At 42.4% G+C, this 16,690-nt stretch overlaps 1 protein-coding gene across 8 annotated transcripts in view; it reads left to right on the top strand.

Annotated features, from left to right (window-relative positions):
• meis2a (Meis homeobox 2a) overlaps positions 1–16,690 on the top strand; it is a 109,544-nt gene that overhangs the window by 89,760 nt on the left and 3,094 nt on the right. For 3 of the 8 annotated variants that reach the window (XM_086094468.1, XM_086094471.1, XM_086094469.1), the window contains exons 10-12: positions 10,137–10,195; positions 12,017–12,127; positions 13,515–13,614. In XM_086094468.1, coding sequence (XP_085950594.1) covers positions 10,137–10,195; positions 12,017–12,127; positions 13,515–13,573 — 229 coding nt within the window. In that variant the 3' untranslated portion in view covers positions 13,574–13,614. Of the gene's footprint in view, positions 1–10,136; positions 10,196–12,016; positions 12,129–13,514; positions 13,615–16,690 lie in introns of all 8 variants that reach the window. The other 5 variants (XM_086094472.1, XM_086094470.1, XM_086094473.1 and 2 more) reach the window with 4 other exon arrangements.

The raw sequence follows: 16,690 nt of genomic DNA, 5'->3' as shown, positions 1-16,690 counted from the left end.
AAAAAATATGGGAAGAAGTTGGAATATGTTGAAAAGTAAGTCCGAATATGAAGAGAAATAGCCAGAAATTGTACATTTAATCTAATGGATAAGGTTGTAAGATTACATTGGCTCTACAAAATAAAGTTTTAAAATATTGAAAATAAAGTCATGATATATTCTAGTACTTTAAATTGTAATACTTGTGCAAAACAAATTCCTAATATTGTCAGAATTTTTTTAAATCTTTGTAATATAAATACAATTGATCAAATATAAATAAACCATACACATATATTTTATGAGAATATAATCATATGTCAAAAAGTTGTCATTTATAAAAATAAAAAAATACATTTTACTGGTAGAAAGTATAGTATTTGCAGTATCTACAACTATATACATTTAAAGTGGGCATTTTCTAAGAATATAATTCTAATGTTACAAAAAATCTTAATTTCTATAGAAAATTTATTTTTTACTAAGTAAGTTTAAAGTATGAATTATTTAAACAGTAAATATCAATTTTTCAATGACAATAAAGCTGGAATAATGCAAGAATAAAGTTTTGGAAAATATTGAATCTTATGAAAATAAAATCTAAATAAGGCGGCAGAAAGCTTTTTTCTTTTCTTTTTTTTCTTTAGAAATACAACTGCTATTCACAATAACTGCCCTACAAAAATAAAACATCACTATTACGACAAAAGTTAATATTTTGCTTTTTTTTTTTGAAAAAACATAACGCTTGAATTTTTACTTCATATTAGTTGTTGAACAAGTATTTATATTTTTTATTTAAGTGTCACTTTGGATGCGATACCTCTTTGGTGTCCAACATGTGAATGTCAGGTTGCATGTTATATGGTACTAAAAAAGTACCGCCATCACATATTTTCATTCCCGGTACTTCCGCTCAGTTGGGCAACAAAATAGGCTAAGTGTGCTGACTTCAATCTGATTATTAGTCACACGTGGAAAGAAGGAAAGCCGTAACGTACTTTACTTAGCCTCTGGCGTCCCACACAACAACACGGCGAGCGAGGCGGGACATCACCTGACACAACCATTGAAGACAGAAGTACTCCATTTTATTTTTGGGCCGTGACATGGTTTCAGTATCAGTATCGAGATACTTTGGAATTTTGGTATAGCGACAACACTACATGCATGCCCGTCTCCCCCCATAACAAGACATCACATTCCAGCCTTACAAAAAGGAAGAAGAGCGACATCTGATCCCGGGGAAAAAGCAAGTCGATCGTCCTTATTTCCCCGCCGCGTCTGCATGGCACTCAATTTGCTTGGAAATATCACGCCTCTATCATGTCATTATCGGCTCCCCTGCTAATCCACAAAGCCGCCCTGTTTGATATGTGACAAAAAAAGGGAGGAGGAGGGGTGTCGGGTCACAGAGTCGCGCAATCTCTCACTCGATTACCAGGCACTCGACGCGGGGAGAGAAGAATGAAAGGCAGCACCAGAAGAATCAGACAAAGAGGAAGGAGGAGGAGGAAATTGAAGATGCAGACGGAGAAATCAAAGTTGTTTGATAGCACTGAGAGGTGAATGGATGCTACAGACGCTAACCCTCCTTAAGGAGCGCTACAAGCAGGCTGGAAGACAATCAGGCTGAGAGTGTGAAGAAAAAAGAGCTTGAAGTCTTCCCTCCACATCACGGGAGAGGAGCTAATGATGGCCCTCTCGTCTCCCTGTGGATTAGTTGTGCATGTGGTCTGACGAGTGCAGGGTTGGGGTTCCTGCCAAGCTCATGCAAACCGACTAAAGAAATAGAAAAGCTTGAAAATAGGCTTTAAAAATGCTTCAATTTGACTTGGAGAAACGCAAGCAGAGATGTTTGATTGATCCCCAAATCATCTTTGCCCATTGAAATGAATAGAAATGCCATTAATCTGTACCAGCCCCCAAGAAATACCAACAAAAAATTGTGTTTTTTTAATAAGACAAATGCATAAAATGAGAAGTGGCAGATTCATCATTGCGATGTTTTTATTATACACGGCCAGAAGCAAGAAAAATAAACATGCATGCTAACATTAGCATGTCCTTTTCTCTCGCTCCCTAACCCGTTTCTCAATTGGCATTTTTGTCCATTCTTGCGTCCTTGTCATCTTGTGAAACGTCATCAGTCGTGGGCCAAGTACTGTTCCAATTGAAAGTCTGAAAAAGCCAAGAACGCAGTCTGTAGGAAGATACACTGCTTGAAATGACAAAAGTAAACACACATGCTAATGTTAGCTTACACTGTTGCTTCATTTTCATACTCCACAGGGTCCTCTTGAATGAATTTTTTTCTCGAGAAGTAAATTAGGGAAGTTCTTGTTCTCCAAATTCAGTATTGTCACATTTGAAAATATGTGGCCAGAAATGACAATAACAAACACCCATGCCAACATTAGCTTAGCCTGTTAGCTACAATATTATCCCTCAAGAGAAGAAAATAGGAGAGAACGTCATTCTGTGCATCAGTCGTTAATTAATCGAAGATACGTGGTTAGAAATGACCAAATACAATCACATGCTAACCTTAGCGTAGCCTGCTCTGATCATTTGTCCAAACAATTATATTGAATACAGATTCCCATCAGTTTGTTACAATGCCAAGCAGAGCTTGACTTTTACATTGAATACGTCAACAGAAAAGCATTGCGGCTGTCAGAAAAGTGCACAGCGAGAGGCGGCAGAGCAAAGCGTGCCGCAGTGCTATTGATTTATTTTAATTAGCTCCTCGTTAAATCCTGCCAGTTTGCACCGCAAATATATATAATTCTTTCTCTGATTTTTTTTTTTTTTTTTTTTTTTTTTAACAATTTAACAACTCCCCAGTTTTATTTTGGGGGTTGAGGGATCACAGCCGGAGCGAGGCGAATGCGACTCACTTGTGGTACTGCTGGGGCGCCACAAAAGGCCAATGAGCGCAGTAATAAAAAGGGGAAGAAAAACAGGTCAGTGAAAGTCCATGGAGGAGAGGTGAAACAGTCCCTCTTTTGAGAGACGCACAAAAGAGTATGAAAGGGGGGAGCAAAAGAGAGAGAGAGAGAGAGGTATGTAAACACAGCAGTTGCCCCAAATGAGGGCCCTCACCCTCAACCTTCTTTAAAAAAAAAAATAATAATAATCCAGCAGACTTCTAACTCCGCTTCACATCTGCACCAAATCAAACACGGCAGTGAGGTCATGTTCACCCGCCTTCAAGCCCGAGAAAAGGCGGAAGCGCAAAAACATCCCAATCTCAATCCCCCCGCGGCCATTTGTCACATTTGCGGCGATAGCGTACGATGAATCAGCTGATAGCGTTAAGTCGGGCCTGCATGCGTGCTGATTCAATCAGTCTTGTTGTCACTACAGCAGATCAGCGTTGGATGTTCAGTAGGCCGAGACCGCCCCGCTGCAGGGCCGCAGCGTAATGAGCGCTTGCTTACAATAAACGCAACCTCCTCGTCTCCTCGGCTCCTTTTTCAGGCGATTTCTGCCTTTCTTTTTTTTTTAAACACCCTGTGTTGACTCCAGTGGAAGTTTTGATTTGGAAGTTGAAGTATAGAAGCAGTCCGCTTGGGCCATTTTAGTTTTTTAGTTTTTTTTGTTATTAAAATGTTTGTTTTTTTCTATTATTTTTTACTTTCATTTGTATTTTATTAATGTTTTATTTTTGTATTTATCGTTTTCAAGTTGTGGTCACTAAGACATTGTATTATGTTTATTTTTTTAAGTATTGTTATTATTTTATTTTATTTTACGCACAATGCAGTACACCAGCGACCCTAGTAAGGATAAACAGTACAAAAAATTCCTGAATGGATAAATTGATTTTTTGTTGTTGTTAATCTTTTTATTTTTTAGGTTTCTCATTAATACGTTCCCAAATCTGTGGATAAAAATAAAAAATAAAAACATAGATAAAAAAAAAATAATAATAATCAAATATTACCACTGAATTTTCTTTTTACTTTCTTTACTTTTATTATTATATAATTATTTATTGTTTTTAATTTCAGTGTTGTATATGTATATACATTATATTTTTTTCCCATTATTTTTTCTACTCTGAGGTTTAAAAAAAAAAGGTACATTAATGAAAAAATCACAGCCAATGACAATCAAAGATGGTGCTGCAGCATCAAACCATAGGGCCTTTTATCCAATCAGAAGCAGAAAGTCATTTCCGCAAAAAACGCAATGTGAATGAAAAAGGCATGAAAAACAAAACTTTTTTTTTCATTTTTGTGTGCTCCATAAGTTACCATGGTAACCAGGAAGCAGCGGTACAAGTTGGAGGACCCCCCCTCCCCCTTTGGCCTTCGAGCATCTTTTATCAAACCCGAGTCAAGCCAATTGAGCTTATCGAGGTCGTCGCTGATAACGCTGTTAATGGTGTGTGCTTAGGTCCACGCCACCCCTGAATCCTCCGCAGGGGGGGGGGGGGGGGGCGTGACTCTGGGTTCGACCCACAGCTTTGACCGTAGGGACCGTCAATTCCATCTTTCCACTGTGCTGTACGCAACATTGTGGACCACACTAGTGTGTCCTCAGCCCAGCCTGAACCTTCACACAAACCGAAAAGTGCCGCCTTTTATTATCTACATCTGGTGGTGGAGCTTATTATTGCCTGCCTCTGCTCAGTGTTCTAGAGCACACACACATACACACACGTACACACACAGCATGGGAACTCCTTGCTGTCTTCAAACAAATAATTAAAGGCAAGGTTAGGGGGTCGTGTGGAGGTCATTCCTCGGGATACGCGGCAGAATGTGTACATTCTCCCCGGGAGAGAGCCAACTAGTGTGTGCGAAGGGGGGTGGGAGGGTGCGTGAGTGGTGCTGGTAGCTTAAGCGAGTCCACTGCTGTTTAATGTGGACCTCTTCTCGAGCAGCCTTTCTCCAAACTTGTTAATTTACGCTTCGGTGTCTCGACATACTACTAGGCGGCGCACCCCGTTTCCCCCGTGCGCACCACATTAGGTACGATTTTAGGAGGGACTGCATGCTGCGATTAGCTTAATTACGGGTTGGTGACAAAATGGCTTGAAAAACAGAAAATCTATTTTAAAATAATAGCAAATAGCAATTAATAACAAAATGAATCCCGGCTGTTCCTGTTGTGCGCACCTTTGCCTCTTAGGGGCACTGCGGTGCCGGGCATGCTATATAAAATAGATAAAAGCAGTAGAAGAAAGTTCTGTTGTGAATATTTGAAGGAATATCACTCCTGGAACTTGATGCTAATTGTCTATTAGCCTGTCAATGAAATTTTAAATTCACAACGTACCAACTTGATAACACACACATTGATAATATTTCTCCAATTGTATTTTCCGTGCTAAAATTGAGTTCCAACGCCCCCCAAAGGCGAATCCCTCTCCTATAGGCTAACCATCAAGCACATTTTCAGGCCGCTTATGCTAAAGTGCTCCCCAAGTGCTAACTATACCTTCACGCATACGCGCGAATGCGTGCACACGCGTCTGCCGTGTGTGTCAGCACATTCTTTACCCTACACGCAGAACGCCATTTGCACTTACAGCAGCAAGTGGACGTGCCCTAAAAAGGCATGACACAAGGACGTACTGTACGCGCGTATGCATACGTGCGCACACGTGCCGAGACGGACAACAATCCACAGTTTACGAGCGCTCGGGAGCGTCGTGGCCGTGCGGGGCGCGCGGGGGAAATAACAGTCAGGGTATGAATGATGGAGCCAGGACAGCGGGAGTCCACTTGACACGAGGTCTCGGCTAGGCTGGATCAACACGGCGTCCCTCGGCTACTAATATCGGCTCACGCACGAGGGGGGCGGCGTGTTAAGTAGCCTAGCCGGCACACAATGTTGTCTTACACTCAGTGTGTGTGTCAGTAGACTTTCAAATTGTATATTTTTCTAGACAGTCGTCCACGTGCGAACTGTAGTTTTTTTATTTTCCCTAAAGCAGACTTTAGGGAAAATACTCCAACAAAAGCAATGTTTATTTATCACTATTTCCTGACATTACATAATACTTTTTTTCAGTTTTTTGGGGGGGGGGAGGGGGGGGGGGTCATGCTGTTTAGATTCAAGAATGATATTATTGAATATATATTCTGATGGTGTTTGACACAGGGCCCCAACATGCTTAGGGCCCACAGAAAGTCATCACATTTTAAGCGCAGGTTGATGCCCATGTTTGCAAATTTCCCATTTTTTGCAATGCTCCGAACGGTTTCAGTGGCCTTGCAGTTGTGGGTTGCATAGCAACTTGTTGCTCTGACAGACTTTTTGTGAGTATTAAAAAAAAATTGTGACTGGCTGAGAACTAATCCAGGTTGTACCCCGCTTCTTGGTCAAAGTCAGCTGTGTTAAGCCTCCAGCCCACACGTGACCTTAATGGATGAATGGATACATTTTTCATTTGTGACGGTGATATCTCCTAACATTTGCTATTTGAATTATTATTATTTTTTTCCAACTTCTTATTCATGTAAAAACAAACACTCAGTGATTATGTGATATCACCTGTCTCTTAAACACACACTTTTTTTGTAGACATGTATAAGGATTATTTTAACCTAACTGTACAGTACGTAATTTTTTTTGTAATGCTTTCTACACGCTAAGCTCGGGGTGTCCAAAACTATGACATTGTCCGATTTGTATAAAAATGCTAAAGCCAATGAATGCAGCTATTATGTATTATACACTCTAAAAAAAACAAAAAAACAACTATGGGTCAAAAATGGACCGATCCTCTACTTGGTTCAATTTCACCCAACTTTGAGTCAAGAAATGGGGCTTTTAATGAAAAACTCTTCATTAATATGGGTCAGATCCATTACTTGGGTTAAAAAATTGGGTCATTTTGTATAAAACAACCCAGAAAAATGAGTCAAATTGACCCATAAAGTGGATCGACCCAAGTTGAGGATTTTTGATCCGTAGTTGGGTTATTTTTCACTCAACTGTTTTTAGAGTGCATATTCAGAAATAAAGCAGAAATTGTGTTCCTATTTTAATTGTAAATAATTTCTTTGCATATCTAGAAAAGCTCTAGAAGTCTAATTTATTATTATTAGAGGTGGTTGTAGGCCATGTCAAAACATTTTTATTTTTTATTTAAGACGAGGACCACTAGAAAATGGCTGTAGTTTGGCCACCATTGCTCTAAACACATATGTATGATTGACTTCATTTTCTTGTATTTGCTGCAAAGGACATTCTTTGAATTTGCAATTGTTTAAAACAGCCTACGTGGGCTTTTTACAGCAGCACATGTTAAAAGCTACTCGAGGAGCAAACAGCTAGCCCGTATTTGCGGTGTAATACAATCCAAATGTGCAAAGAAGGCATTGTTTCCACAATAGCCGCCCCACACGCGTATCTCCACATCTCCGCATGTCACAATGGTCTTGTTTCTGGTTAAGTGACTCAAAGGCCACACCTGCTAACTGGCTTCTGTTGTTAGCATTCCTTCGCTGAGAAATCATCATGCCAAAGCAGCCCTCTCCCTGGAGCCGGGCCCAGCCGGAGAAACGTGAGAGGGAGGGAGGGAGGTAGACGGGAGGGAGAGGGCCAATCGCCGCAGAGACGGCGGGGGAGAAACCGGCCAATCAGGAGTCAGGTCACTGGTTTGACGACTTTGTCGAGGAAGGAAAGAGAGCGAGTGGTGGAGTCAGCCAGAAATGAGAGAAATGCTAAACATGTCTGCAAAAGCTGCTGCAAGAGTAGCGTTACAGTGCGCGTGTAACTTTTTTTTCTTCGTTTTTACTATGACTTTTTATTGCCTGTATGCAAATGTTTTGACAGTTCGCCAACAGGAGATTGAAGGCCAAGTTCCAGGCAGATACATGCAGAATAGACGGGTCCACATGAGTGCCCCCATTTTTCCAACTGTCAAGATATTTTATAGTCTCTCATTTTTCTTCATGCGTTTAAATTATTTTTTTTTTTTGTGTTTGTATTTAGTTTATATTTTTTTATCCACCCAAACCTCCCCCCCCCCCGCCTATGAATATTCTGTTTTTTTATTTATATAGATTTTAAAATTCTGCTACTGTTCTATAAATCGCTGAATGGTTTATTTCCTGATTACATTAAATATCTGGTAATGGAATATAAACGGAGCAGGGTTCTGAGGTCTGCAGTTTCAAGTCAATTAGTGGAGCTCAGAGTTCAAAGCAAACACGGTGAAGCAGCATAAAGCTGTTATGCTGCACACAAATAGAAAAAGCTTCCAAAGTTTTTTGTTGATTGATTTTCTCATTTTTAATGTAATATGTATTTATTGAATTATTCATATTTATTATTATTATTATTAATTATATTTTCTTTTTTTCCCCCTCTGAATATTTATATTATATTTACGTAAAAAAAAATTCTATAGATTTAAAAATTCTGTAGTGGTCTGTAAATGGATTAGGTCCTGATTACATTAAAGAACCGGTAAGGGAATATAAACCGAGTAGGTCTCTGAGGTCTGTAGACTCAGGTCAGTTAGTGGAGCCTAGAGTTCAAAACAAACATGGTGAAGCAGCATTTACATGTTATGCTGCACACAAATTGAATGAGCTTTGTCGAATGGAAGTGTAAATGCTTTTAAATCCGGTGTCATTTGAGTTTCGTTGTTTGGAGCCAAAACCCAACAAGACACAGAAGTAAAAAAAACAGAGGGCCTTTATTGACAAAAATACAAAGTAACACGAGAACGCAGGGCAGGATTCAAATGGCCTTGAAAAAAACCATGTCTAGACCAAAAGGTATAGAAAAACTTGCCTGTCAGTCCGAATGCATTATTGCACCTTTTCCTTTGCCTACCGCTGTCATCATTACTTTAGTACCCCTCAGTGATTCGTTATTTTTCCGCCCATGCATACCTTCCCTTTCTCTTCTTCTTCTTTCCCTCGTGTCCCTGTGAGTATGTCACTTGGAGGCGGGCAGATTAGCGACATTTAAAGTTCATCGGGGAAGGTGAGGGCAGGTATCAGGACTTCATGGGGGATTAGGAGCCCAAATTGGTTCCAGCTCTGCCTTTCCGCTAATGACCACCTTTTGAACCATTCCATACCTTACACTCGTGATTTGAAACCACATTTTCTTGTTAATATCAACCACATGGCCGTATACCTGCAGCGCTATTTTTTTTTTATGGACGTGGATTAGACGGTGTAAAAAAAAAAAAAAAAAAAAAAAAACAGACCTCCAGTGGTCAGCCCCCAGAACGAGTTAAAAGGTCACCCCTGGCTGGCAGTTACCTCACCGTGACCCCACCAGATCCACCACACTGGAAAGTTTTTTTTTTTTTTTTTAGTGGCACTGCGATTATTTGCTACTAAGGCTGGTGATAAAACTTCAGATGGTCTAATTGATGGGTTCGCTGACATCACTATACCACGTGAAAGTGGCCCATGCCTGGTCCTCATTTATGGACAGCTGGAAAGGGGGTACAGGGTGGTGGTGGTGGCGGGGGGTGTTTAGCTCCTACAATACATCCAGAAAAGAGGTCCCATTGACGGGTGTGTGTTAATGTTTTCAAAAGGCTGCATTACATTGTACAGTGTAATGTGGTCACCCCGGCCACCCCACTAAAAACGTCCTCGCTACGCCCCTGGTGAAAGGCACGCATGGCTTTTAAAAAACAAAACACATTTTTAAATACTGTCCTTATTTCTGGACAGCTGGAGACGCCCCTCCCCTGAGTTGGGCTCCCATTGAGGGGAAGGAAGGCCTGAAAGGAAGCATGTGTATCCTCTGCGTTCCTTCATTAAAGCTTCCTTTCCCGTTCCGACGAGGGGCATCCCCACGCGGGGGAAGACGGGAGATCCGCAGAGAAGTTGGCGTGCGCAGGGCCAAAGTGTCTGCGAGGGGAAATAAAAAAGGACGGCGGCAGAAAGGGATGTGCCAGCGCCAAAGACAAAGCCCCCCCCCCGCCTGACCGGCAGCTAATACTTGAGGAATGTCTCCCCGGCGCCCGTGGCAACCCGACGTAATCAAAAGCTTTATTAAACGAGGGGGGAATAGATCATAAGGAACATTAAACGTGTCCCTCGCTTGGTTCCCAAGTCGCCGCACAATCGGCCTTTTGTTTGTTGTTGTATTTGTGTGTGTGGCCGGCGTGAATGTCGGCCTGATTTAACGTCTGTTTCTTCTTCTTCTTCTGTCTCTGCCAGGTTCATTAATGCCAGGAGAAGAATAGTACAGCCCATGATTGACCAGTCGAATCGAGCAGGTAAAAAAAAAGAAGAAAAAAGAATGGATACAGTAGCACTCTTCTTCTTCTTCTTCTCCTCCTCCTCCTCCTCCCCTCCTTCTTCTCCTCCCCTAAAGCCCCCCCTGGTGTGAAGATGTCCTTTCCAAAAATCCCACTCGCATGCACACTGTTGCCCAGTTTCTCTTAAGAAGAGGGGGGAGGGAGGGAGGGAGGGAGGGAGGGAGGGGGAGGCGTCTTACCTCAAGTTACCCCCGCAGACCATCTTCTCAATGTGCACACTCTAATTGGAGATTTCCTATTGGAAGTGCCCGGAGAACCCTTTTGAATATTCAACAGGCACTTCATTTATGGTTGTTTTTAAATCTACTTTTGTATCCAATCCCAAACTGGCAGGAGTGGATTTGTAGTGGATTCGGAAATAACTAAATATTGTCTCTTTATTTCCCCCACTTCATAGAGCAACTACCGATTACTGTAATTGGTTAATATTGAATATTTTGTCAATTAACTCATTTGCTCCCAAAAACGTATAAATACGTTCTATTTTAAATATCACCATGCTCCCAAAGACGTATTTATACGTTTTATGTTGTTGTTGTTTTTTATGCTAGAGCATACAGAAGGCTTTGATGCAGCCTCTGCACTGGAGAGAATGCTTGAAGCAATGGTAGTTATTACAAAAGCAGCAGAGTATAAGAGATCAACCAGGGCCATGTTGCAAACGTAAATCTTAAACAGATTTGTGAATAATGATGAAACTTAGCTATATTCTAATGCTAATTGCTGCAAAACAGAAACAGATAGAAATATACTTTTTTCTGATGAAAGAAAATACTCAAATCTTTCTTTTGGTAGGTTCCATGTTTTTATAGCAATAGAACACAATATTCTGTGGGCCTTGCAAATCCGGTAAAACAGCCTGGACTGGAGCGAAGGGGGTTGCTTCAGTGAAAATGGCTGGGGGTGAATGAGTTAATTGATGAATTGGATTTAAAAAATAAAATAATTTCCATCCCTTTATTTAAAAACGGGACATTATTTCAAATAGATGAATAAGTTATGATTTGGGTACTGGTTTGGTTCGTAAATGTCAGAAAATTAGCACATTTGTGATCAAAATCAGCCATTTTTTTGATGGGGAGGAGGACAATGTTTGAACGTCATTATCTGTCTTATCTTGTAATGTGTTAACAATCTAATAAATAAATACTATCTTTATGCAGTTTTGGAGGCCTACCTGTATAGTTTGACTTAAAGGTTCAAATATAATACCAGACACCTTCTTTTGGGGATGATTAGCATAAATGATTAGCATAAGCAGCCATTTGTATTTTGTTTTGGATTCCTCTGATTGCTGTATGGAGTAACCTTTGTTAGCCTACATCCAGACTATCCCAATTAAATATCTCTTTAATGAATTAGCATGACTAACACCTCTCCAGCTAATCCCCGCCAGTTGCAGATGATCCGAGATAATTCACTTACGTGCATTTGGGCTAATAAAAGACAAGAGCGATGCAGATTCCGAGTCACGTTGCCTCTCGAATTGTTATGATAGGAAGGCCTCATTGTACGCTTTCTTTGCCCTCGAAGAACAATGTTTGCGCTGTATGAGCATGCCTTAACGTAACAGTGCATGTGTGTGTGCGTGCGTATGTGTGTGTCACGCGTCACTGCGGTGCACAAACATAAGCACAATGTCTTACAGTATGTTTGGGCTGGAAGCTGAGACAATTGCTGATTGTCTGGTGTCTTTTCTCTTCTTCTTCTTCTTCCTCCCCGATCCTCCTCCACCTCCTCCCTATTTTTTTCTCATGCCCGCGTGTTGACTACAATCAGGTTTTCTTCTTGATCCTTCAGTGAGCCAAGGAGCAGCGTACAGTCCCGAGGGCCAGCCCATGGGCAGCTTCGTGCTGGACGGGCAGCAGCACATGGGGATCCGACCGGGCGGTGAGTCCACGACCGGCTCTCTAACGCCGCCCAACACACACACACACCTCCTCACTCTCTTCCTGGTCACCTGTGCTTACGCCGTAATCCAGCATGAGAGCTGCTAGGCTAACAGCTAACACCAAAATTGCTAGCACAATGTTGCCACTTTTTTTCAAAATGTCTGGTTTTGCTTCTTTTTCTTCTTCCTCCAGTTCAACAAATATGACCACATGTGATGTTTTTCAACAACATCATTAGGGATGGGAAGAGTAACCCATTAGCAACATTTTACATTTTACCCATGCTAGCAACGCTAGCACCTAAGTTAGTGAGGTGTACCCAGGCTCGTTAAAGGCTAGGCTAGAGATGTTGCACAAGTTACACAGGCTCGCAAAGTTGTTAACACTAGTTTACCCAAACTAGCAAAGTTAGCATTTGTTTACCAAGGCTAACAAAGTTAACACCAGTTTGCTCGGGCTAGTGAAATTGGCAAAGTTAGCAAGTTTAATCAGAACATTTGGCCCAACTTAAGACAGGCTAGCGACATTTAGCAGCGTTTTAGTCAACTTAATGAATTTAGTGCTAGTTTGGTCAAACTAGCAGAGTTAGCACCTGCCTATCCTGGCGAGTGTAGTTGGCTAGTCAGGCTAACAGAGTTAGCTTGAATTTACTGAGACTAGCAAAAGTTAACGGCAGTTTACCCTAGCCTGTGAATTTAGTTAGCATGAGTTTATACAGGCTATCAAAGTTAAAATTTTACCCAGGCTAGTGACAAAAGCACCTGATTAGACAAGCTACCAAATGTACCACTGGTTTACACAAGGTTCAAAAGTTAGTCAGGTGACCCAGCCTAATAATTGGGGGCAAGTATACCCAAGCAATTTGGCCCCAGTTTAGCCCAGCTGGTACCATTTTCACTAGTCTACCCAGGCTAGTACAAGTTGGCACAAACGTTTACCCAAGCTAGCAAAGTTAGCACACATCTATCAAGGCTAGTGAAGTTAGCTCAAGTATAATCAGGCTAGTGAAGTAAGCATGGGTTTCCCTTGGTTAGCGTAGTAAGTACCAATTTACTTTAAATTAAAGTTAACATCCGCTGGCAGGGCTAATGGTTAGCAAAGTCAGTGTCAGTGTGTATCCTGGCTAGCTAAATTAGTACCATTTTACACAGGAGGCGAGAGACGTTAGCACCAGTTGAGTTTAACTTCCTGTTGTACTCTCCAACATTTAAAACATATTTTAAAAAAAATATTGAATTATTGCATCTATTGTTTATATTTAGCCTGATTCCAATCCCGAATGATCACTTCCTGTCTCCTCTTCCCTCGTCCTTTCATCTGAAGCTAACCTGTCGTGTCTCTGACTCCGGCTGACTTTCCTCTGGCATTTTCTCTCCTCTTTCCAGGGCCTATGAGTGGAATGGGGATGAATATGGGCATGGATGGGCAATGGCACTACATGTAACCTCCATCTTGTAAAGCAAAAACGCAAAGAAAAAGGGGGAAGTAAGTACTGGGCTCTTTATCTTTTTTATCTTTCATTTTCTTTCCCAGCTTGGGGCCGTTTCACCCTCGGACCTCCCGGGGCTTTTTAAAGGATGCTTTCAGCGCGATGGGAGGCAGGCATAGGGAGTAGTTAAAGATGAATTAACTTGGGAAAAAGGAGGCTGGGGCCGTCCCGGGACAGAGAGGGACGAGGACTTGTGGCGCCAGACAACAACAAGAGAGGACAGTGCAAGGAACTAAACATTTATTTATCGCAACAGCGCCATCGCTCTTCCCACCCCCCTAAAGGACGAGGATGCAAATGTCGGACATTTAGGGAAAAAATAACATCTCCTGGGGAATGGGCTGACAAGGGGTTGTGGTTGTGTGTATGGGGGGTGGAGTGGGGGGGGGGGGATTAAGCAGGCTCCAGTGAAGCGATAAAGAAGAGAAGTGAAACTGTCCTCGGAGTGACATAAATCTGTCCAGGAAAGGATTGATGCCCAAATTATCTTATATGCAAAGATGGGAACGTCGCAGTACATTACGCCCCCCCCCCCCCAAACCATTCCCCACCCGGAATGAGATATATGGGCCTGGATGAGGGGTGGCATGGCCCCATCCTTCACGGGGGGTTTGTTTTGAGCAGTGATGTGTTTTGATTATTCTTCACTGGACGGTGACAACTTAAGGATCAGGATGGGGGCGGGGGCAGGGGCGGGGGCACTTTGGTGGGGTACCCACCATTGAGACATTGAGATAAATTTATGAGCCTGTAGCTGTTGGCATAGTGGCTCAAAGACAGACACACTAATGCAGTGTTTCCCAATCTTTATTGAGCCATGGCACATATTTTACATCGGGAAATTCTCACGGCATGCCATCAATGTCACAAATTGTACATGCAGCGTTTCCCCACTAGGGGATACGGATCTAACTCTGCTGTGATTAGCGACATTTGTAATTGGTTATGGATGCAAAAAGATGGCGGGAAAACACTTCTTTTTTTTAGCAGACAAGGTTATGGCACGTCAACATAGTTCATTGAGCTATTTTTTTTTTTTAATATTATGTGGTGATTTTGGTCTGATCACAAAAACGGCATTTTTTTCATATGCAAAACTAGACCTGGAATTCCTATTCACATATCTACTTTTCAAATAGAAGTCATACAGACGATGTTTATATGCAGTCAGAGAGGGCAAATCCAGGTCCACAGTTTGGCTTTAGCCCCTTATGCTAGCTAGCTCCCGAGCAACGAGCACCATGGGAGCTACTAGCTAGGGAGCTAGCTAGCTAACACCTGAAAGTAAAAACCCTGTCACAGTTTGGCTTTAGCCCCTAATGCTAGCTAGCTAGCTAGCTAACTCCCTAGCAGGTAAACGAGCTATCTAGGGAGGGAGCTAGCTAGCACCTGGGGCTAAAGCCAAACTTTGGCAGGGTTTTTACTTTCTGTACTTTCAACCTTTCAAAAACTGAATATGGGCAATATTTGGGTTTTATAAACACACACAAAAACCCGAAAAAAAACACCTTTGTCTAATCCAAATGGTCATACAAACGCAATCGGATTACTTCATGGGTCTTTTGAGTCAAAGTAGTTACTTGCATGTGCGGCGGCCATCTTATGTTGCCATTCGCTAATGGATCCTAACCTGATTACATTGATTTCGCCGATGCGTTTTAAAGTTATTTTCGTCTCTACGGCGAAAATGCCACAGTGTGTATACATACACAGATATATGCGGGTATATAAGTCCGTGCATCTGGCACACAACCCACCGGAAATACTAAAGCAGAGGTAAACAAACATGGCGCCGTAGCGCAGAACTACACTTTAGGAGCAAGGAGGAAACCAACTGCGTTGTTAGTGTGGTGCGTGACATGACTAACGTCTTTTATTGTCCGTAGAAAGTAAGAAGCGGAAATGACGTCTATTTGCGTAACGCTAGTTTAGATGGGGATCGATCACATTACCGCGGAGACGGGAGTAACGCTGTCTACTCACGCATGTAAACCGGAATTTTCACCTTAACCCGAATATTGACGGCATGTCAGTTACGTCGCTTATGTTACCTGGGAATTCTGAATCTGTACCTTACACACAGGCCAGGCAGGAAAAAGTTCTTCCATAGCCAGTGTGTAAGGTGCTTTTGAGATGGATTTATGACCCCCCCCCCCCCCCCCACCACCACCACCACCACACACACTAATGCATCGAAATGGAGTCAGCCTGATGAAGGTGGCCATCCTGGCCACACAGAGCCACTGCGGCGCTGACATTTGAAAAATGGAGACATATCACACCCCAAAGAGCGTCCGGGGGCGGAGGCGGGGCGGCTGCGGGGCTTCCGAGGCTATTTTATCTTAACACCTAAGCCGTGCGCTGGCCAATGAGCCACAATATAATAGCACTTACCTTGATTAAAAGAAGCCTTTATATGCAAATGGCCCGACTGGGTTTCTTTCGACGGGTCAAAGACGCCATTCCGCCGACAGAGATCGTTTCATCCCTCTGGTCTTTTATCTCCTCTCTTTCTCTCTTCTGTTTTGTCTCTCGCTCGTCTGCTGGCGGCGATGAGAGTGGCGGAAGCAATGTCCCCTAAAACAGCCGCACAGCGACAACATTTGCTCAGGTTGGCTAATTCTTAATACCGGGCCGTATAATTTTGAGACTATTTAATTACGCCGGGGCACTTTTATACGCCTCATGACCAATTACATTAATAGCTTAATGCAGAGGAATATTATTCTCTCTTGATTTGATTACGGCGCCGCACAATATGCTACGGACGGCTACTTAATTACGGACGGTTGTTGAGCGCGACCACGAGCACTGTGCCGTAACAAGGAGGTTCGGTGCGAGCGTCCGGTATTGTCTGTGCGTAACACTCTTGTTAATAACGAGGGGGGGGGGGGGTGTTGTTGAGGGAGGGGGGGTCTACTTAACGCGATGACTGCAGCTTCTCGCAGTTTACAGTGTCAAAAAACATCTGCTGGGCCTTTTAACAGGAGCTGCTCCAGGTTATATGGAGGCCAAAGGGGCACCTCATGCCCATAGACCCCCGCCCCCCCTTCGCCACCCCCCTCGCCTTGA

Source organism: Leptonotus elevatus, chromosome 14 (genome assembly GCF_054856555.1).
Source record: "Leptonotus elevatus isolate MCC_2025b chromosome 14, RoL_Lele_1.0, whole genome shotgun sequence".
Taxonomy (NCBI): Eukaryota; Metazoa; Chordata; class Actinopteri; order Syngnathiformes; family Syngnathidae; genus Leptonotus; species Leptonotus elevatus.
The sequence above is the reverse complement of the archived record's forward strand: the minus strand, read 5'-3'. Positions and strand labels throughout refer to the sequence as shown.